The sequence below is a fragment of the Eubalaena glacialis genome, chromosome 14, assembly GCF_028564815.1.
Source record: "Eubalaena glacialis isolate mEubGla1 chromosome 14, mEubGla1.1.hap2.+ XY, whole genome shotgun sequence".
Lineage (NCBI taxonomy): Eukaryota > Metazoa > Chordata > Mammalia > Artiodactyla > Balaenidae > Eubalaena > Eubalaena glacialis.
In genome coordinates, this window is record NC_083729.1 from 61,945,284 (window position 1) to 61,967,102 (window position 21,819).

Sequence of the window (21,819 nt, forward strand, 5' to 3'; positions counted from 1 at the left end):
GCTTCTGCTTTACAACAAAGTGAATCAGTTACACATATACATATGTTGCCATATCTCTTCCCTCTTGCATCTCCCTCCCTCCCACCCTCCCTATCCCACCCCTCTAGGTGGTCACAAAGCACCGAGCTGATCTCCCTGTGCTATGCGGCTGCTTCCCACTAGTTATCTATTTTACATTTGGTAGTGTATATATGTCCATGACACTCTCTCACCCTGTCACATCTCACCCCTCCCCCTCCCCATATCCTCAAGTCCATTCTCTAGTAGGTCTGTGTCTTTATTCCCATCTTGCCACTAGGTTCTTCATGACCTCTTTTTTTTTTTTTTTTCCCTTAGATTCCATATATATGTGTTAGCATACTGTATTTGTTTTTCTCTTTCTGACTTACTTCACTCTGTATGACAGACTCTAACTCCATCCACCTCATTACAAACACCTCCATTTCATTTCTTTTTATGGCTGAGTAATATTCCATTGTATATATGTGCCACATCTTCTTTATCCATTCATCCGATGATGGACACCTAGGTTGCTTCCATGTCCTGGCTATTGTAAACAGAGCTGCAATGAATATTTTGGTACATGACTCTTTCTGAATTATGGTTTTCTCAGGGTATATGCCCAGTAGTGGGATTGCTGGGTCATATGGTAGTTCTATTTTTAGTTTTTTAAGGAACCTCCATACTGTTCTCCATAGTGGCTGTATCAATTTACATTCCCACCAACAGTGCAAGAGTGTTCCCTTTTCTCCACACCCTCTCCAGCATTTATTGTTTCTAAATTTTTTGATGATGGCCATTCTGACCGGTGTGAGATGATACCTCATTGTAGTTTTGATTTGCATTTCTCTAATGATTAATGATGTTGAGCATTCTTTCATGTGTCTGTTGGCAATCTGTATCTCTTCTTTGGAGAAATGTCTATTTAGGTCTTCTGCCCATTTTTGGATTGGGTTGTTTGTTTTTTTGTTATTGAGCTGCATGAGCTGCTTGTAAATCTTGGAGATTAATCCTTTGTCCGTTGCTTCATTTGCAAATATTTTCTCCCATTCTGAGGGTTGTCTTTTGGTCTTGTTTATGGTTTCCTTTGCTGTGCAAAAGCTTTTAAGTTTCATTAGGTCCCATTTGTTTATTTGTGTTTTTATTTCCATTTCTCTAGGACCTGGGTCAAAAAGGATCTTGCTGTGACTTATGTCATACAGTGTTCTGCCTATGTTTTCCTCTAAGAGTTTGATAGTGTCTGGCCTTACATTTAGGTCTTTAATCCATTTTGAGTTTATTTTTGTGTATGGTGTTAGGGAGTGTTCTAATTTCATACTTTTACATGTACCTGTCCAATTTTCCCAGCACTACTTATTGAAGAGGCTGTCTTTTCTCCACTGTATATGCTTGCCTCCTTTATCAAAGATAAGGTGACCATATGTGCGTGGGCTTATCTCTGGGCTTTCTATCCTGTTCCATTGATCTATATTTCTGTTTTTGTGCCAGTACCAAACTGTCTTGATTACTGTAGCTTTGTAATATAGTCTGAAGTCAGGGAGCCTGATTCCTCCAGCTCCATTTTTCGTTCTCAAGCCTAGAGGAGTCTTAAGTAACACTTTCTTTCCAGTCTCTTCTTGCCTAGGATTACTAGGCCTCCATAACATACCCCGTGTGAAGACTGGGACCCCTAATGATGTATAACTGAGGTCGTTTCCTTCCTGGGTGGGCTGTGGCCTGCGATCCCCCTCCCCTGTTCACGCCCTTTCTGCCCCTTTGCTCTAGGGACCGCCTCACCCACAACGACATTGTGGCCACCACCTACCTGAGTATGTCGAAAATCTCTGCCTCTGGAGGAGAAATAGAAGGTACGTTCCCCCTTTGTGCTTCCCTCTGGCCCCCCATGCTCTCCCCTGTTCCACCCCTACTGTCTTGAGAGTTTGTAGAAAAGGGAAGATTATAAGGTCTTTGCTGCCCATTTCCCAGGGAGAAGGGCTCTGGCCAGTGAGAGAGATGGGTTTTCATTTAGGACTGGCCCACTTTGGATGGTGGGATACACCACCGAATGGCATAGAGAGGATTCATTCCTGCAGATGATATTGGTGGCTGTGGCCACACCATCCACTGGGTTCTAGGTTGGTTGACTGTGTTCTAGCAGCTTCTGTTTTGAAATAGCTTTCATTGGCCTGTGAAAAAGTAGTTCATGATCATTTTGTACAATTTAAAAGAGACAGTCTGAAAGAACAATATAAAATTTACTCACAAAATTATCCATAAGCCTACCCTCCCATATAAGAGGTAAATATTAATATTCTGGGACCTGTTTGTCTGCATGTATGTACATGAAAAACATTGCTTTGAAACAATTTTCAATTGTTTTGAAAATTGCTTTTTGTCACTTGGCAATACAACATAGATGTTTACTCATGTTATTAAATATTCATCTACAATATAATTTTAAATGAATACACACATTCCATTGTGTGAATGCACCATAGTCCACATTAACTAAATGTTGAATAGTTAGGTGTTTTCTAATTTTTCCATGTTATAAACAGCTAACTTGATATTGAATATCTTTGTAGCTGAATCTTTACGTAATTCGTGATTTTTCTTTTGCATAAATACCTAGAAGTGGAATTGCTGTGTTGAAAGATTTGAACATTTTAGGGACTTCCCTGGTGGTCCAGTGGCTAAGACTCCGTGCTCCCAATGCAGGGGGCCCAAGGTTCGATCTCTGGTCAGGGAACTAGATCCTACATGCCACAACTAAGCCCTGGCCCAGCCAAATAAATAAGTAAAAAAATAAATAAATATTTTAAAAAGATTTGAACATTTTGAATCTTTTGGTATATATCAAAATTGCCCTACAAAAAGACTGGACTAATTTACACTCTAATCACTCAAACTTATTTTGCTGCACCCTCATCAACAAAATGCAAAATAATGGTATTTAAAAAGAACTTTGTCAATTTGTTGGGTGAATTTCATTGTTGCCTTAATTTTATTTCGTTGATATCTGGTAAAGTTGACCACTGTAAATTTTGAAATGTTTTAATAATTATCTTACACTTACGAATTATATATATATATACTTTTAAATTTATTCTGTTGTAAATTGCCTATTCATGCTTTTGTCTATATTTCTGATGGTATGCTTGTCTTTTTCTCATTGTTTTTTTAAGAGTTGTGTATGTATGTGGAGGTTAATTTTCTCCCATCATATATGTTGTAAATAATTTTTGTCAATTTTATTTTATCATTTAATAGTTTTTAACATATGGAAATTAAAAATTTTTACATAGCCAAATATATTAATCTTTTCCTTAGTGAATTAGGAAAGGGTTTAACATTACTTTTTTCAAAATTGTTCTTTGGTGATACCAACGCTATATATTGAATAATCTTTTCCCTGCATTTTGAATTGCCACTTTTATCCCATACTAAATTCCTAAATGTGTTCTTGGGCCTATTTCTTGATTTTCTATTATCTTTAATTGGTATGTCTGCTTATTACTTCTTAGGTTTTGGTATCTGGGCTATGCTGGCTCTGTAAAATTAATTGGAAAGATTTAAAGTCTTTTCTAACATCTGGAACAGTTTATATATCATAAGAATATAGTCTTTTGAGGGTTTGAAAGAATTCACCCATAAAACCATATGGGCTGGGTGCCCTTTTTGAGTGGGTGTTGCACTCGCTCTTTAAAACCTTTTCAGTTTCTCCTGTGATCATTGGTATTTTTAGTTTGTTACTTTTACTATAGTTAATTTTGATAATCTACATTTTCCTAGAAAAACATTCATTACACTGAGGTTTCTAATTTTTTTACTTATAGTGTTGTGTGCAGTAATCTTTTATAATTTAAACAATTCTCTCTACTTCCTTATTTCTAATGAAATATGTTTGAATTTTCTTTTTTCTTGACTAGGCTTGTTAGAAGTTTTTTTTTTCTCCCTACTTTATTGGACTTTTCAAAGAATCTGCTTTTGGATTTAGATATTAATTCTAATATTTTCTAATTTTTTATTCTCTCATCTTTTTACGCGTTAACTCTCTTTAGGCTTATTTTGTTGTTTCCTTTTTAACTTTCTAGTTAACTTCTTGTGTTTATTTTCAATATTTCTTATTTAAATAATGGAAGTATGGTTTCTGCTCCATATGTCATGCTTTTGGCCTTCAGCAAACCCCAAGGTTATATTTCTCTCTATTTTTTACATTTAAATATTTAATCTATTTTGAATTTATTTTGGTGTGTTTTCTGAGACTGATTTGATTCCTTTGTAGGTAGTCTTTTTTTGTTTTCTGACTAGATGCTGTTTGTAGGAATGTCTCTTTTTCCTTGCAGTTTAAAAAATTCCTTTGATCTGCCTAGGTGCAGGACTCTTTTCCTTGAATTTTGTCTGAGACATAGTGAATCCTTAAATCTGAGTTGAGGGATGATTTCATTTACTCTTACATTGTTTACCTGAGCAGCTGAAGGCAGGGTGCAGGAGGGGTAAGAGGGGAACTCTGGAACCAGGCAGCTTGAGAGAGTTGCTCCAGTCTCCTCCCACCAGTCCCAGCCTTGTAAGGTTCTTGTAAGGATCCAGTGAGATTATAAATGTTACATTCTGGTACATAATAAACCCCAAAGTAAGGTCTGTTGTTTAGTATTGCTACTACTGGCTTTCTGCATCCCTAATCTGATTTTTCTTCCCACTGTACCAATTCTGCTTTTTACTGCTTCCCATGTGGTTTAAAATTGACTATTGCATTTTTAGTTTCTTGTCATGCCTTCTTTTCCCTCTGTCTTTCTTTTTATATTTTCCTTTTCCTCTTTGTTCTCTCCCTCAAGTTTTGTTTTGTTCCACAAAAACTATGTCTTCTTGCACTCTACCGAGGATTCCAAATCGTTTCCTGAGAATTTCAGGTGAACACTCTCTTGAATCTTACAGATGCTATTTCCTCCCTGTTTCCCTATACTGGTTGGCCCTCTGTTTTCCCCCTCCCCCTTTATTTACTCTCACAAGATCTGGTCAGTGTTGGTGTCTTTCCACAGACAGGATGTATGGGTTTCTGTCCACCCATCTTCTCAGATTTTTATCTGGAGGACAGGTTAGCATGCCCAGTTTCTGGAAGATTCCACCTAACACTCTTGAAGTTGACCAATCCCTTCTAGATTCTCTGAAACATTAAAAAAAAAAAAAACAAACCCTTTGAATTATAGAAAATTCAAACATACATGAAAGTAAAGAATTCTACAATGAACTCCCAGGTGCCCTCACTCAGCTTTAACATCTAGCTGCTTTCTGTCATTCTGATTTCATCGTTGATACTTGTAATTGGTGGAATACACAAAAACTCCCTTCCAGAAGTCACTGCCATGTGGGCTCCTCCTGCCCCAGCCCCTCCCCCTCCCAACTGTGGGAACTGCTGGTCCCAGGATGCAGTGCTTCTTCTGTGTGTAGAGGTAGAAAGATTGGAGGTGGGGGGCAGTGTATCATGGGAGTGGGTGGGAGAGAGGGTATTCTAGGCTCCTCGTGGATCAGAACTCCTGGCATGGAAGGAACCTCTTCTCCAGTTTCCTGGCTGGTGCCATTCCTGTCTCTGAGTCCAAGGACAGATGCTGGTACAGCACAAAGTGACCTTCTGACTGTTTTCCAACAGCTGCTGTTTCATGAGGCTACAGCTGCGCCAGCTGTCAGCCACCTGAGGGAGAGTTTAGATCCCTGTGACCCCATCAGTCTTCACGTCTGGTGGTGATGTTGACCTTGATCTTTTCCAGGGTCATCATGAATATTTGAATGGGAACGTGAGAAAGATGTTTATTTGGCCACTAGATGGCGCTCAGGCCATGGACAACCCCGCGTGGTTCAGGGACCACTGGCTCCCACAGATCGTTTTGGGCTTAAATGAGAATCTTGTTGCCACCAGCTAACCGGTTTTAGATGTGCAGTTAAATAGCTTGATCTATGTAGCAATAAAAGAGTTAGACTTACTGCTCAAACTGGAGCTGTTCTTCCCAAGCTCTCTCTAGGCCCGGAAGGTTAGCCCTTGCCTCTCTCCCTGCCAAGCTTTTCCCACTTGTCCTGAGGCCACCTCAGAATGTCACCCCAGCTTTCAGATCTTTGTGTTTTTCTCCACACTGGGGTGTTCTAGAACATCTGGGTGATGCATGGCCCTTGATTTCCCCACTGCTCTCAAAACCCAAACTAAACCAAACTGTAAAAATGGGTTCTTTCTCTACATTCCCTGGCCTCATAGTTCACCAGATTATTTGATCCAACCAGGAGTTTTTGTTTTCGTGTTTTGTTTTGATTTCCAGCTAGGACAGGACCTAACACTAGCCTCTTAAGCACCTCTGCCCACAAGTTTGCCTGGGCATACTTAAGTATTCCTTGGACCCTGTGCTCCAAAGCGTTTAGTAAAAAATTTGTTTTTTTAACAAGGAGTGCTTTTCTTAGAAGCTGCAGTACTTTCGAAAGGTAACAGGAACATGAGACCCATGAAACCTACACAGATTCTTTTATAACTTTGTACATACGAAAATCGTGCTACATAAATAGCACTCAGGCAGTTTTTTCCACAGCTACGAAATCCAAAGTTCATTTCTTTTTGTCTTTGGAACGTAGATGATGAGGATTTCCCAGCAGTTCTTGGTTTCTCCTCCTGCCTGGCGCGGGCTGGTGTCAGGCAGCCAAGCCGTGGGCGTGGGAGATGGGCTGAGAGGCAGAGGGAGTGACAGGGCTGGCCGCAGGTAATGGCCTCAGCTTCTCCAGGAGACGCGGGGTCCCGGGCTGGGAGGGCCTGCCCTCCGGCTTCCCCAGGTGAGGGAGCTGGGCTGGGCTGCTCAGGCTACAGAACTGGGAGCATTCATCTGTGTTTTGGGGCTTCCCCAGCCCCTATTCCTTGGGCTTAGGGAAAACACACCAGAACACTTGTGTTTTGGCAGAAGAGTGATGAGGACTAAATAGAGGTTTTGTCTTGGTTGGCTTCACTGGTGACTCTGCCCTTGACTTTATGAGCTGTCTGCAGACACAGGGGAAGGACCCAGGATGATCCTCAGCACCCGGAGACCTGTGACCCTGCCCCCAGATTAGGAGCCATTGGCCTCAGTTGTCAGCAGGGCCGTGTCTTAGCATGCCTTACACTGGGCCTGTTAGGTTTGCTGAACAAACGAATGAATGAGTGAGGGAATTAGTGAAAAGGCATGGCTGGGAACCAGGCTACTCTGCAGCCCCCTAACTTGGTCCTCCCAGCCACCAGAGGCACGTATTGTTCAGATGGCTGGTAGGACTAGGGGCCATCTGTGTCTGGGCTGGGCACTAGTTTGCAGCCAGGATTCAGAGTTGGTCTGTGGGTGGAAAGCCATGTTTGCTTCTGCAAGAAGCACGTGGGGGTCGGAACTATGACCTCGGCCTCATTAGCCCTAGATAACTGACCGGGCCTGTTTGTAATCATTTAGAAGGAGCTTAAAGTGGAATCTGTTTCCTTCCGGCGGGCCCTGGCTGTGCTCTCCTGGGGCTGCAGCTGTGCCCGTGTCGGTCCTCTGTGGTTGCTGAAACTCCCCTGCGACCAGAGGCCTCGCTCCCCCACTGATGAAAACCTATTCCTGTGGATATGAAAATGACCATGAATTATGGTTTCTGCAGCTCTGACTTCTGCCAGCTGGCATTCCTAGCTGAGGCCTGCTGTGGAGAGCTGAGTGGGTGGGTCCCAGGGCCTCAGGCCCCCCAGAGCCTCGCCTCACTGCCCTTCGTGCTGCCCTCTGGGCTCACTTGGTCAGCCCTGTCCTCGTATCCAGGCTCCACGTTCCCTCTTCTCTTCCCCACGCTCTTTCTTTCTGTGTCTCTCCTCATTCTTCCTTCACAATGTTTTACTCAGCTCTTGCCTCTTAACTCTGATCATGGAGCTATAGGAAAATAGCAATAGGTATTGTTTTTTGAAGGAGACCAATAGGTAAAGGTGATCAATGAATGAAAATAATTTAGGGTTTCACCAAACACAACCCCAGGTCAATCAGGACCCCAGACTTGGCTACACTTAGATGGTTGGAGGAGGAGACAGGGAAGGTCAGAGTGTGGGAAGAGGCAGAATCGGAGAGGACCGTGGAAGGAGACTGAGGGCTGCCTACTCCTTTGGGGGCATCTTGTACCTGCCTATAAGTGAGGGACGGATTCCAAGAGGCCGAAAGTATGCCAGAGCATCTCCTTTCTTGCTTCTCTTATTTCTAGACACTCCTCACCAGCATTTAGGGTATACCCAAGAGTAGAACCTTTAGCTAATGGAGGGTGCCTGGCACTGTGGTTCATTTGAAATGGCAGGGATCAAAAGCCAGATCCCAGTGCCTGCTGTTGTGAAAATGCAACACGGTGCCCTCAGTGGTAATACTGGAAATAACCACTAGGTGGAGATCTTGTGCCTTGAAATGGTTCCACTCAGGGCAGTCAACCTGCCTGTGGCAGGGACCGCTGGGTGTGCCTCACTGCCTAGCTCTGGCCCTTTCACGTTTCCCTCACCCTTTCTTTGCATCTGTACTTTCTTTTCCTCACTTATCTGGGTATAATATAGAAAAGCACATTTTCTTTTCTGTGTTATTTCTTTTTAAAATAATTAATTAATTAATTAATTAATTTTTGGCTTGCTGGGTCTTCGTTGCAGTGCGTGGGCTTCATTGCGGTGGCTTCTCTTGTGAAGAAGCACAGTCTCTAGGCACGTGGGCTTCAGCAGTTGTGGCACGCGGGCTCAGTAGCTGTGGCTCGTGGGCTCTAGAGCGCAAGCTCAGCAGTTGTGGTGCACGGGCCTAGTTTCTCTGCAGCATGTGGGATCTTCCCGGACTAGGGATTGAACCCGTGTCCCCTGCATTGGCAGGCGGATTCTTAACCACTGCACCGCCAGGGAAGTCCGTGTGTTATTTCTTGAATGTGTTGAGTCAAGTTTCTGGTCCAATTTCCAATTCGCAAACAGAACTCACAGCCATGTAGGCAGACACCGGTGGGGAGAGACCCGAGTGCTCACGAGGGCACTGGGGCTGTGTCTGGCTGACGGGGGGCGCGCTGTTGACTTAGTGTGTGATAAATTCAAGCTGGGCTGGGGTTGGGGCCTTGGGCCACATCTGTCTCCCCGTCCAGGAGCTGCGTTTCCATCTGTCTGTCTGCCAACTGTCCATCCACATGCCCCATTCACCTAATCCGTCCTCCACCCAGCCATGCTCATCCTAACCTCTTTTCCATTTCTTTACGCTTCAGAGGAGCCTGCAGGTGTGGTCACGCCTCCTCCAGCCAGAGACCGTACGTGCTTCCACCTCCGGGATGACAAGGGAGTGGGCCTTGAGGTTTTTTCTGGAGGGGCAAGGGCACTGGTTGCCGGGAATTTTTTGATTTGCCTGAGGTGGGATTGAGATTCCCCACCACAATCCCAGTTTACCTTTGGCTGTTACCTCTCAAACGTGGTTGAATATGTAAATTGCTTGGAATGCTTTAAAGGCAATTCCCTCCCACTCTCTAAACCCCTTCCAGAATCTGCTGGGCCCTGGAGCTCAAAAGAGTTTACGTTCTTCAGCAGGGAGGGGGTGGAGCAGGCAGGGGAGTACATGATGAGGCAGGGGCAGTGTTAAGTCCTCTTGGGGACCAGGAGGAGGAGGCCAGGGTGAGCTGAAAACTCTTGAAGTTGAAATTTACAAGGTAAATTATACTCGAGATGATTAGTACAGATAATTAGTAATGCTCACAACAGTTCCATCAGGCCTCCCACCCCTGTCCCAAATGCCAGAGCCCAGCGTGTGCTGGGGACGGAAGGACGAGTGATGTTGGGTGCGGGGCTCGGGGGGAGGCATGCTCCTGTCTTCTAGTTGGTAATATCTTACTCCTCAGGGATGGGCTCAAGCCCCGGAGCTCACCCCCAGCGTCTGAGCACTCAGAGTTTGCAGTCAGTCCTTGGGTCTGGCTCAAGTACTTCCTTGCTGAGGCCATTTATTTTGTGCCTACCTTGCCCCACCCATGATCTTATGGATTGGAGCATCCCAGATGGTATCTGCTCCTGGGCCCACCTCCCACCTTTGCCATTCTGGAAATGGCCTCTTCCTCCTTCCTCTGGAAGGGGCACCCTGGCTTTTCAGGATTCTCAGAATCTGGCCAGTGAAGTCCCGTCCTGGGAAACTTGGCTGTCAGCTGGAAAGTCATGACATTAACAAAAGAGAGCCTCCAAAAAAGGATGGAAATGATGTGGAGAAAAGATTTTTCCTCATCACTAGTGTAATTCTCAAACTCTCCTCCAACTTGCTCCACTGAAAGATCGTTCTTTGCACAACGTAGGGAAGGGGAGGAGATGGCAGGATGAGTCAAGGCTATTAGATGGTCTGTCTCAACTTCATAAGGATACAAGGGTGGAGGAGACATGTGCCTGGGGGCTGCCCTGTGTGTGAGGTGGCATCAAGCTGGGCCCTCTCCCTGGCACCTGAGAGATAGAGTCTCTGGTCACCAGGCTCCTGGGCCTCCTTTGTGCCTCCCCACAGGCCAGATGGCCTGAGACACAGATGTAAGTGCAGGATGAGGAGGGGATGCAGGACAGGGTATGGCCTGAGAGGGGCAGGGCAGTGGAGGCCCCTGAGCCCCAGCTTTGCCTGCGGGCTGAGTGCATGCACTTTGAGGTTAGACCATTTCGGGTCGTGCCTCTTTGTAGTCGTGTATTCCTTTGCATCTCTTGGCTTCAGTTTCCTCATCTGTAAAATGAGACTAATAAAATCAATGCAAATCTCCACATCTCAGCATGGTGGTGAGGATTAAAGGGACTTATGGGAGACAGCTCTCACGGGTGTCACTATCCTTTATACATTTACGGGGGCTGCATCCCGTGCATGTGCGAGGAACTGAGGGCTGGGGATGGTCTCTGGCCCGGAGGTGGCTGGGTTGAGTGCTAGAAATCTCGGCTGGGCGGCCCCTCTGATCCGCACCTGTGTCTCCCAGTGGATGACCATCTGGGCTTCCTCCCCACCTTCGGGCCCTGCTATGTCAACCTCTACGGCAGCCCCAGGGAGTTCACTGGCTTCCCGGACCCCTATGCAGAGCTCAACACGGGCAAGGTGAGTCAGACAGGAACCCACAGCCCCCAGATCCCCAGGCCTGCATGCAGGGTCTTCCCCCCTGGCCTGGGCAGTATCTGCGGTTGGCCTGGACTCCAAGGGCCTGACAGGACTTGAGTGGGCCCAGGGCCTGGCAGCCACCCCCTCAGAGAACCCTTCTTCCTCCTGACCCCCTCCTGGCCCCTTCCTCCCTCCCGCTCCCTTCCCTTTGCCTCTCCTTCAGGGCCAGCCTGACCCCCCCTCCCCCCACCCCCCCTAATTTTCCTGGCCTCTGAGGGCCCAGCCGCCATCTATCTCAGGTTTCATTCTCCCTGGCTAAGTTGGACTCTGGTGCTGACCATCAAGGTGGCATGTCCCATGAATTCTCTGGGCCACCGTTTCCTCACTTGCAGAGTGATGGGGTGTGGCTCAGGGCCCTCCTGGTTGCCGGGGAGGTGACTGACCCCAGGGCCAGATTAGGCTCCTTTCCTTCCCCTCCTCCCCTCCATCGCCCCTGCTCCGGGTGACCCAGCCTCCCCTCTCAGGGGGAAGGTGTGGCCTACCGAGGCCGGCTTCTGCTCTCCCTGGAGACCAAGCTGGTGGAGCATAGCGAACAGAAGGTGGAAGATCTCCCTGCAGATGACATCCTTCGGGTTCAGGTGAGGGGCGTGGCCCTGGGAGGGGCCCAGAGGGCGGTGGCCAAGTGGGGCTGGCTGAGGAGGGCTCAGTTCCACCCACACTCATGCGCCTTCACACCTCTGGGCCTCAGAGTAACCCAACACCTACCCTGCCTCCCTAAGGAATGTTCAGAGGCTCGAAGAAGATAAATGAAGGTTTTTAAAGTCTAGAGCTCAATGCACAATGAGAGGCTATTTTATTAATAATAATAATGTAAGAATAGCTAACCCTTTAATCACTGACTGTGTCACACACTATGCTGGTGACACTCTTGATGTCATTGAGTCGTCCCAGCACCTCTGAGGTGGCTGCTATGAGTATCTCCATTTTACAAATGAGGAGACTGAGGTTCAGATGTAGCAGAGCAGCAAGTGGTGGAGCTGGGCCTTGTGTCCAGGAGGCATGGAGTCCTCATGGTGGTGTACACTTTCAGACCCTGTAGTCAGACTGTGCTGGTTTGAGTTCTGGCTTGACCACCTATCTGTTGTATCAGTTTCCCTATGTGTAAAGTGGGGGTAATAATTATATTCACCTCATAAGATTGTTGTGAGAATTAAAGTAATTCATACCTGCATGCAGTAAGCACTCAATAGGTGTTAGCTGTTATCACTGTGTACATTATCTAAAAGCATAGTCGTATAATCCCTCTTCTCTCTGCCTTCCACAAAGGGGATCGTAAAGTCATCTTGGTTCAGGCTGGGGTGTGTGGTTGAGTGCCTGCCATGTCCTCAGCCCCGTGCCCGACGCCCAGAGGGGACAATGGTATTCATTCACCCCACGCACGTGGCATCCTGCGCTGCTGCAGAGCTGGCTGGCATGGTGGAGAGCCTGAGTGGTGCAGGGTGGGTTTTCCGGGTGGGGGCATGGTGGGTTAGAGCCTTCGGCCCCTTCTGAACAGCAGATGCGGGAGACCAGGCTCCCCAGGGTGGCGGTGCCATCGCTGTTTGTTTGGATCAAGGAGCAGCATGACCTTGGAGGCGTGGACCTTATTAGAGGAACATGGCCAAACACACAGGCCTGGAATGTGTTTGCTCAGTTACTGACCAAATCTGGGCTGTGGTGCAGAGCTGGACCACTTGCCACCCATCCGTCCAGCCAGGATTTATTGGGTGCCAGGCATGGCCAGGGCCTGCCAGACATGTGACCCCTCCCCATGCTGGTGTCTTCTTCCCTCCTCCCCCTGACCCCGCCGCTGCCCTCTCTGCCCCCAGAAATACCTCCGGAGGCGCAAATACTCGCTCTTTGCCGCCTTCTACTCGGCCACCATGCTGCAGGACGTTGACGACGCAGTCCAGTTTGAGGTCAGCATCGGGAACTACGGGAACAAGTTCGACACGACCTGCCTACCACTGGCTTCCACCACCCAGTACAGCCGGGCGGTCTTTGATGGTGAGGCCAGAGACCACGTGCCTGGCTGGGACCCAGACCACTGAGCAGGGGGCTGAGCCCTAAATCCTGCCCCCTGGGGAAAGCTGCTGGAGGCTCGCCCAAAGGCTCTGGGCCTGGGGGACCCCCCTGGTTTGCTCCCCCCCGTGCCGCCTCCCCCTGCTCATCTCCAGGTGCATCCCTGCTGGGACCCATAGATTGGGCTCTCGAAACCAGCAGCGGTCGGCATTGATCCTGACTTGTGGCGATCAGTTATCACATGGTGGCTGCGGGCTTGGCATAGAGATTTCGGAGAGTGTGGGATTCCCAGGGCCCTTCTAACAGCCCCTCGGTTTTGATGTGTTAAGGAGCCCTAATGAGGGGGGCAGCTGCCTGTTCCACGCAGGAAGGGAACTCTGGCACCTTGTCTGGGCACTGGGGGATACTGGCCGTGCCACGGCTATCCACGGGAGTTCTCAGTGGGGGAGCAGGTGCTCGCATCCGTCCTCCCCTCGGTCCCCGCACCACTCCGCTCCTGGCTCAGCACCAGGCCCTTGGGTCCTTCCAGGATGCCACTACTACTACTTACCCTGGGGCAACGTGAAGCCCGTGGTGGTGCTGTCATCCTACTGGGAGGACATCAGCCACAGAGTCGAGGCTCAGAACCAGCTGCTTAGGATCGCCGACCAGCTGGTGAGTGGAACCCCGCCCACAATAACCTGTGCACGCACCCCTGGTGGGTGTCTTCAGACCTGCTTCCTTGGGTGCTAAGCCTGCACACCTCATGGTGCCTGGGGTCCCCTGAAACCTGACCAGTCCGGGCTTGTGATCCTGTCCTGCCTACTGGGAATAGAGGAGAGGGAGGGAGCACAGCCCTGGGGGTGCCCCCAGTCTGATGTAGGAGATAGCACAGAGAAAAAACTGAGAGAAACCGAGCTGGGAGCAGAGGACAGAGCCACCACCCATTCATTCCTTCATTCATTCATTCATCAAGTGCCTTTGACTCTTGCCACAGCAAGAATTGTGCTGGAAACTTCTAGCTAGAGGGTAGACATGAACAGGATGCTGCCCCTGCCTTCGCGAGTCAGCTTAGAGTCAGCTTAGTAAAGCAGAGTGTCGGTTCACCCACCCCCTCCTGCAGAGACTCAAACTCACATTCTGGTGATGCTCCAGGAGCCCCTAGGGAGGGGGGCCCGGAGGGGAGAGGGGCCGAGGAGCAGCAGGAAGGCACCGCATGGCAGCAGGGGGGCCGCGTCCAGTGAGGGGAGTTGGGAGCTGGTTAGGATGACCTTGCAGGGGTCCAGGGGGGCATGATTTGGCTCTGGGAAGGAGCTGACCTCAGGGAAAAAGCTGAAGGACTTGAGCTGCCAAGACTTGGTGGTCTGTTGAACTGGGGAGGAGGGGCTGTGAGGAAGGACTCTGGTGGCTGGGGAATTGGGAAGCTGGGGAGAAGAACAGGGTCTACGAGGTCAGGTGATGGGTCCTGTCTTGGATGTGGCCGGGGGTTAATGGTGGAGGCTGGGAGTTGCAGGCCTGGTGCTTGGCCAGGGAGCGGAGGAGAATCAAAGTGGGCAGAGGTGTAGAGGCCAGGCTGGGACGATCCTGGTGGTGGTCCCCAGCCCTTTCTGTGTGTGCCTGGGGCGGAGGCTCACCCGCGAGGTGTGTGGCCCGTGGGGACATGGGGAGGCAGGCGTGGCCATGCTGCTGGGGCCTGCAAGGGGCAGCAGGGTGGAGGGAAGGGGGTTGGAGAGGCTTGGGCAGGTGGAGGAGGGGAGCACAGTGAGGAAGGAAAGTGGAAAGGGAAGGGGGGGGTGGACATTTTAGAGTGGCTGGGAGGGGATGCAGGCCCCAGTCAGGGGCCGTGGTGAACCACACTTTCCCTGAGACCCACAGCTCTGTGGAAGGGAGGGGACCAGCCCACACCCGGTTTGGGAGAAGTCGGAGTCGATGCTGTGCAAGTCCAGCATCTTCTGGGCCAGCTGTTCTCTCCAAGCCGTTCCCTGCGGGCAGGGGTTGGCTAATCCTTCCAGGGCCTGTCTGTCCCCAGCATGGTAGTCCCAGGGTGCAGCACACGGCACACGCTCAGGAAGGTTGAGGTGGGGAAGGGGGGGGGGACTGAGGGGCAAGTCTTTGGCCTGAGGGGTGTCCCGTGAGAGATCTCCGCCTCCCAGCTCAGGCCTGAGGCCCAGGGAGGAGAGCTCCATGGAGGAGACCAGATGCAACTGGGGCACAACTTGGCCACAGGAGTTTGGAGAGGGCAGCCCCGTTATTGCAGGTTGTCTGAGTGCTCCTGAAGGAAGGAGGAGGGATCCAAGCCTGCTTGGGTGGCAGGATTTGGAAAGGAGAGAGGGTGCCAGGTGGGGAAGTGGAGCCAGCTCCAAGGTCACTTGCCTGTGAGACCTTAGACCTGGCTTGACGGGGACCCGTGGAGAGCCCGTGGGGTGGGAGTCCCAGGCTTGGGAATTTGGATCTGTTTGGTGTGGGGAATCCTGGAAGCTTCTTGAGCCAAGACAGTTGCTGGTCTGTGGGGTCTGGGCTCTGCCTTCTTGGCTCTAACCGTTCTCTCGTTTTGATGGGACCGGGCTGTGGTGACAGTGCCTGGGGTTAAGGGTCCGTCCCACGGTGACCCTCCCAACCCCTGCCTGCCCATTCCACAGGAAGCCAGCCTGGAGCAGGTCCACTTGGCCCTGAAGGCGCAGCGCTCTGCCGAGGACGTGGACTCCCTGGTGGCTCAGTTGATGGATGAGCTCATCGCAGGCTGCAGGTAGGGGGTGCCTGGCACCCACGCGCCCTCCCCTCCTGGCCCGGCCGGGCCCTTTCCCCGGGAGTGTTCGTGTGTGGTGGTGAGCGACTGCACGTCTCCCCAGCCATGCTTGGCCAGCAGTCCAGCCCATGCTGAGTCCAAAGGTGGTGGAGCCAGCGCGGGGAGTTGAAAAGGTGACATTTAGAGCAGGTCATAAATCTCCCTGCAGCGGCGGCAGCTGTGGGCCCGGGGCGGCCAGGATCACCTGAATGGGGAGCATTGTGTCTCTGATCCCCGACCTCTTATTTCCCTGATGGAATCCCCAGGAGGAGCTGGCTGGTGGGAGTGACGGCACCCCTCCTTCCCCCAAGGCCATGTCGGGGACCACAGTTTCTGTTTAGCCTTCTATTAACACGGCTGATTGTCACCTTCAGGAAAGGGGGGCGCTGGGGGGTGAAGGAGAATGGGGGGGCTCCGGGTCCCGGGGCCCCGGCAGAAGGGGGAGCATCTGAGCATCTCCTCCACAGCTGGGTGATTTGGAGCTCACCACTTACCTGCTCTGGACCTTGCTTTCCTCATCTTCAACCTGACATTAAGAATAACTGCTTTATAATATCACACAAGCAAAATGCCTGGCCCTTAGGAAGTGTTTAATAAACGGTAGCTGTAATTATTACTGAGAAGAAGAAACGTGAGGAGATTTAGATTCTCATCCCATTAACCACCTTTGTGGCTTTGGGCAACTTCACTTCTCTGGACCTCAGTTTTCCCAGCTATTAAATGGACTTAATAATAAACAGCCATCTTTCTACTTTCTATGGGATTAAGTGTAAATATATGCAAATGTATTCTATGCCCCCTCTAAATCTTATCGTCCCAGCCCCTGTCGGGAATGCATGAGAAATGCCTTCATGCTGCGAATCAGGAATCCGTGACCGTGGCTGCCTGCCACAGTGCCCCTCTGGTCCTTTGTACCCCAGTTGGGAAGTGCACCTTTATCAGAAATGACCCTGCCTCAAGCCCTCCTGGGGGTGATGAGGCAGAAGTGAGCAAATGAAGGAAAGTGTGTTGGGGGCTTGAGGCATGTGCTCTAGTAGCTCAGAGCAGGTGCATCTTACTCAAATCAAAATCAGAGACGCTTCCTGGAGGAGGGGACGCCCTACGTGAACTCTGGAGGGGAAGGAGTCAGCCTTTGGGGAGCGGACTGCCAGGCACAGGCGCAGGAGCCCAAAATGCCTGCTGCCTCCTGGGGCTGCAAGGGAAGCTGCAGTCCAGAGGCGACAGACCTCCAGGGTTTGCTAAGGCAAGCTCAGCCCTGGGGGCTGTTGGGGCGCAGGGATTCCCGGGATTCAGACGCTCACTCCTGCTGCAGAGTAAGAGGTGGGCTGGGGGTGGTGATGAGGGGCGACTGGACGAAGGCTTCACCCAAGGCAGGGACGCGGGGACGTGGGGTGAGAGAAGCAAAGGGCAGCGACATGGGGACATGGGGTGAGAGAAGCAGAGGGCAGCGTGGACTCTTCGGGAGGCATCATGGTGGTAACAGCCTCATAAGGAGCACTTTCTGTGCCAGGTGCTGTTCTGAGAATTTCACCTGTATTAGCTAATCATAAAAATCTCATGAGGTAGGAAGTAGAATGATCCACATTTTACAGATGAGGAAACTGAGGCATGGAGAGGTGAATTGCCCAGATTCATGCCTCTAGGAAGGGGCTGAGCCCCCTCGCTGTGCTGCTCTGTACTAGACAGGCTTTGATGGTGGATGGAGAGTGAGGGCCCAAGGAAGGTCTGGAATGATTCCCTGGCTCTGGCCAGAGCAGGTGGGTGGAGAGCAGAGCCTCTTCTGGAGGGAGTCAGCGGGAGAAAAGCAGGTTTGGGGGAGGATGAGGAGTTCAGGGCTGGCCATGTTGAGTGGCAGGTGCCTGTGGGCATCTGTGGTCTGGAGGTCAGAGGTCAGAGCGAGGCTAGAGGGGCACACAGGGGTGCGGTCAGCAGGGAGGGCTGCAGAATGACTGGCTGTGCCCCACTGCCTGGTCTGACAGCCTCGGGTGCAGAGGGTGGGCCCTGGCTCTCGGTTCACTGCACTCTCCTTGTGACTCATGCGTGGTGTGGGCCTTGGCAGGTCTGCGGTGCCTGAAACATCTGAGATGGGTGGGTCCCAAGTCCTGGGCTGTCACTCCGCTCTCTCAGGGCTCTGTTCTTGGTGGACTTGGCTAAAAATGCTTATGCCAAAGCCTGGTCCCCTTGAATCATTCTCCTGGGGGTAGACGGTGGCCAGGGCCCTCCTGGGGAGCCCGGGTCCCAGGTCAAGGGCTTGTGAGGAGGGTCCCGTCCCCTCAGGAGTGCATGCATGGCTCTCTGGGGAGAACGCTGGGCCTCAGGACCAGTTCCTTTGGCACCACCTGAGGCCACTAATAGCCCTGGGGCCGCAGCAAGAGAGCTTCTACCCCCGCCCCTGGCCGGCTCTGTGCTGAGCGTCACAGCTGATAGCAGGGCAGCTGGGCATGGGGGACGTGAGCCAGCTTGCCATAGATGACCTGGCTGTCACCCATTCCTCCAGCCAGCCCCTGCCCAACATCCACCATCAGTGTCCTTCATTTGGTCAGACCCCTTCCTGCCTCATCTCCCTGGGAGCCCCTCTCCCCGTGGCCAAGGGTGCCCACTCTTTTCTTCCGGCTCAGCCTTCTCCTCTCACCTCTCAACCCATGGACCCAACTGCCAGCTGCACATCTCCACCTGGGTGTCCACCAGCACATCCAATTCATTCTTTGTGATCTTCCTAAAACTGTGCCGTGCCACTTCAACTTCAGCCCTGCGGTGGCTCCTGTTGCCTTTAGGAAAAGCTGCAGCTCTCCTCTGATGGATGGGCCTCTCTGTCCCCACTGCCTGCCTTCTGGACCTCAGCAGTCTTACCCTCTAGCCCTTTGGAGCCTCTGTGCTGGCTCAACCCCCCCACCCCACCTCCCTCTAACCAACTCCCACGTGTCTCTGAGCCTTTGTCTTGTGCACATACTGTTCCTTTGGCCAGAACGCCCTTCCTGCTCTTCTTGGCCTCACTAGCTCCCGCTGGCCCTGCCAGTGCAGCTTGAGGCCACTTCCTCCAGGAAGGACTCCAGACTCTGAGGCTGCTCAGGGGGATCTAGCTTGCTTGCTTGTCTGTTCCAGGGGCTCCCTGAGGGCAGGGCTGGGTCTCATCCCTGGACCCAGCCTCCAGCCAGGACCAGCAGAGCTGTTGCTCGTGGGGAGTGAAATGAATGAGCCAGCAGCCAGTTTATCTTTCAGGCTGGACACTGTCCGCTCCCAGGTGGCTGTCCCTGATAAAGGCACCCACTCACCGCAGGGGCAGGCAGCAACCTGGTGAGCAGCCCAGCTCTGCTCCCAGCCTATGCTGAGCCCTGCCCGGGGCCCGCCTGCCATTTCCAAGTCAGCCAGGGTTGGCAGGGCGACTGCCCCTGCTTGGGGTTGGGGCAGTGTCATCCAGCCTCCTCTCCCAGGTCTCCCTTTCTTTCTGTACCCTGTTTTGGGCTTTTTGGGGCAAGAAAGGGCTGAGACATCTTGTTTGTGGCAGTTACGGGTCCCGGCTGTTTCTTGGGGAGTCTTGGCTGGGCTGGTAGCCTCCATGAACGTCTCCCTCTGGTGGTCTGCATGGCAGTCCCTCTCGGCTCCCGACCCAGGCCGGGAGCATAAATCACCCTGGTTGGCTTGCCTCCCCATATCCGACTCCAGACCCGCCTGCCCCCACCCTCAGGGCCCACTCACGCCCCCTTCCCAGCAGGCCCAGCCCAGGACTCTGGCCCAGGCCCCCCTTCACCCACCGAACATGCCCCTCCGCCGCGTTCGAGTGGGCTGGGGATGGAGGCCGCCCCTCTCCTGGCCTGGGGCAGCCCCATCCGAGGCACCCTCGGAGCAGTAAATATTATATTACTACGGGGTGTGCAATACGTGACCTGAGACAGGCCCCGGGGCTTAAGTTTCCCGAGATGGAGTTTGCGTACTGCTCCCCCCACCCTAAAAATTCAATTAAAAAAAATAACAGGAAAAATGTAGTGCGCCGAGGGCCTGCCAGAGTGGTGTATCTGGCGGCGGCGGTGCCGCTGCACTCGGCGGTAATTGGTTCTGCATAGCTTGGGGAAATTGGCAGAAAAATAAATCAGCCGGGAGCCGGGAGCCGAGACACTGTGGGGCGGGGAGCGTGAGGTGGGGCAGCAGATGTGGTGAGCGAGCGGGCCTGACTGATGTCCTGTTTGGGAGTCAGGGGCTTAGCGGGGGGCGGGGGGGGCAGCCCCCCTACCCTCCAGCAGGCATGATCTAGAGGGTCCTGCCTGGTGAGGAAGAACACAGACGCCCCCACCCACCCCACTCCATCCTGTGTGACCCTTGCGTGTGCACTCACTGACCCCGGGGCTTCGTATGGCCAGGGGGAGCCACATAAAGGGCTTTTAGGGAGCCCGGAGAGGGAGCCCATCTTTTGGATGGGGGTGGTCAGAGTTCTTCGCCTCTAAATGAGGTTGAGTTTAAGCCCAACCCCCCGACTGGAGGCCTAAGGCTGTGTTTCTGGGACTGCGTGTACCCCCAGCTCCTCTCCAGAGGCTTCCCAAAGCAGAGGGTTCTGGGAGGGGTGTTGTGCGGCCGCCCTGGGTCGACACATCTGTACTGCTGGCTGTCGGCCTCCCCACAGCGTCTGCAGTGGCTTGTCAGGGGTCCATAAATTTCCTTCTTGAAGAACGTGTGCGTACAACAGAATGGATTCGCTTCAGCCAAAGGCAACTTAGTACTTGCGCCTCTGCTCTAGGAGGGCGCCAGGGGCAGGGAGGGACCCACTGGGCCTCTGGGGACGTGCAGTCAGGTGGGCAGAGGGGACTGACACGACTGGAGGCTTGAGGATAGGTTCCAGACAGGCAGCCCCAGAATAAAGGGCTGGGGCGCTTCAGAGCAGGAGGCATACTGGCCAGTGTGGCTGCAGCAGGTTTCCTGGAGGAGATGGCTGGAGGAGGCACCCAGGGCACACGCCACAGCCAGCAGGCAGGCTGAGGGTGTGAGGCCCGTTGGGGGGGCTTGTGCACACGTGTGTACGTGCTTGCTTGCACCTGGGCCTGGGCGAGCGCCGGGCTCCTGCTCGTCAGGCACATGCCGTCTGTCTGTCCGTCACAGCCAACCCCTGGGTAATGTCCAAGAGACGCCCTCCGCCACTCACCTGGACCACTACCTGTACTGCCTGCGCACCCGTCACCTGAGCCAGATCATTGAGGCGGCCCAAGCCCTGAAGCTCGGCCACAGTGAACTCCCCACCGCCCTGGAGCAGGCTGAGGACTGGCTCCTGCGTCTCCGTGCCCTGGCAGATGAGGTAGCTGACCCTGAGAGGTGCCTTCTTTCCTGCCTGGAGTGTCAGAACTGGGAGGGACGTGGGGAATGTCTGGACCATGATCCACACTGGCTCCATTGCTGGGTAACCTTGGGCAGGTGACTTAACCTCTCTGAGCCTCCGTGTCCCCATTCACAGAAGGAGGCCAGAGGATGCAATGGGATACTGGGTGTTGTAGGGCCCAGCAGAGCCTGGCATTTAGTAGGTGCTCGATAAATGCCCCCAAATGTGCTCGATAAATGTGCTTAATAAATGCTGCCAAAGTACGTCAGAGACAGAGCTGGGACCAGAATCCAGGGCTCCCGGCTCTAGGTTCAGTGCCAGGGGCTGCTCCCCCAGGGACCCAACTCCTTCTCCCCACCAACCTGTCTACCCCTGGCCTCAAACCTGCCTCTCATGGGACCCTGTGTTTCCTGCCCTCCTGGATGCCCCTGAGCCCCAGGCCTGAGGAGGCTGCACCTGCAGTAACTCTGCATCTACACCCTGACCCCTCTGGCCCCATCCAGCTCTGCAGGAAAGCAGGCAGGCCGCAGATTTGTCCAGAATGAGGAGAAAGGTCTGCTCATATGTCACAGGTGGACACAGCTGCTGCCCACCCTGGCCAGAGCCACCTGAGACCCCCAGGGAGAGGGATGGTGAGGAAGGATCTCCCCAGA

The 21,819-nt window shown here is 52.0% G+C and overlaps 1 protein-coding gene across 15 annotated transcripts in view; it reads left to right on the forward strand.

Annotated features, from left to right (window-relative positions):
* The window catches only part of DYSF (dysferlin), a 235,980-nt gene that overhangs the window by 92,972 nt on the left and 121,189 nt on the right, over positions 1-21,819 (forward strand). For 10 of the 15 annotated variants that reach the window (XM_061210962.1, XM_061210975.1, XM_061210972.1 and 7 more), the window contains exons 17-24: positions 1,765-1,847; positions 9,208-9,249; positions 10,924-11,039; positions 11,564-11,677; positions 12,908-13,085; positions 13,630-13,754; positions 15,719-15,825; positions 20,953-21,145. In XM_061210962.1, the coding sequence (XP_061066945.1) occupies positions 1,765-1,847; positions 9,208-9,249; positions 10,924-11,039; positions 11,564-11,677; positions 12,908-13,085; positions 13,630-13,754; positions 15,719-15,825; positions 20,953-21,145 (958 nt within the window). The remainder of the gene's footprint in view (positions 1-1,764; positions 1,848-9,207; positions 9,250-10,923; positions 11,040-11,563; positions 11,678-12,907; positions 13,086-13,629; positions 13,755-15,718; positions 15,826-20,952; positions 21,146-21,819) is intronic. The other 5 variants (XM_061210969.1, XM_061210974.1, XM_061210965.1 and 2 more) reach the window with 1 other exon arrangement.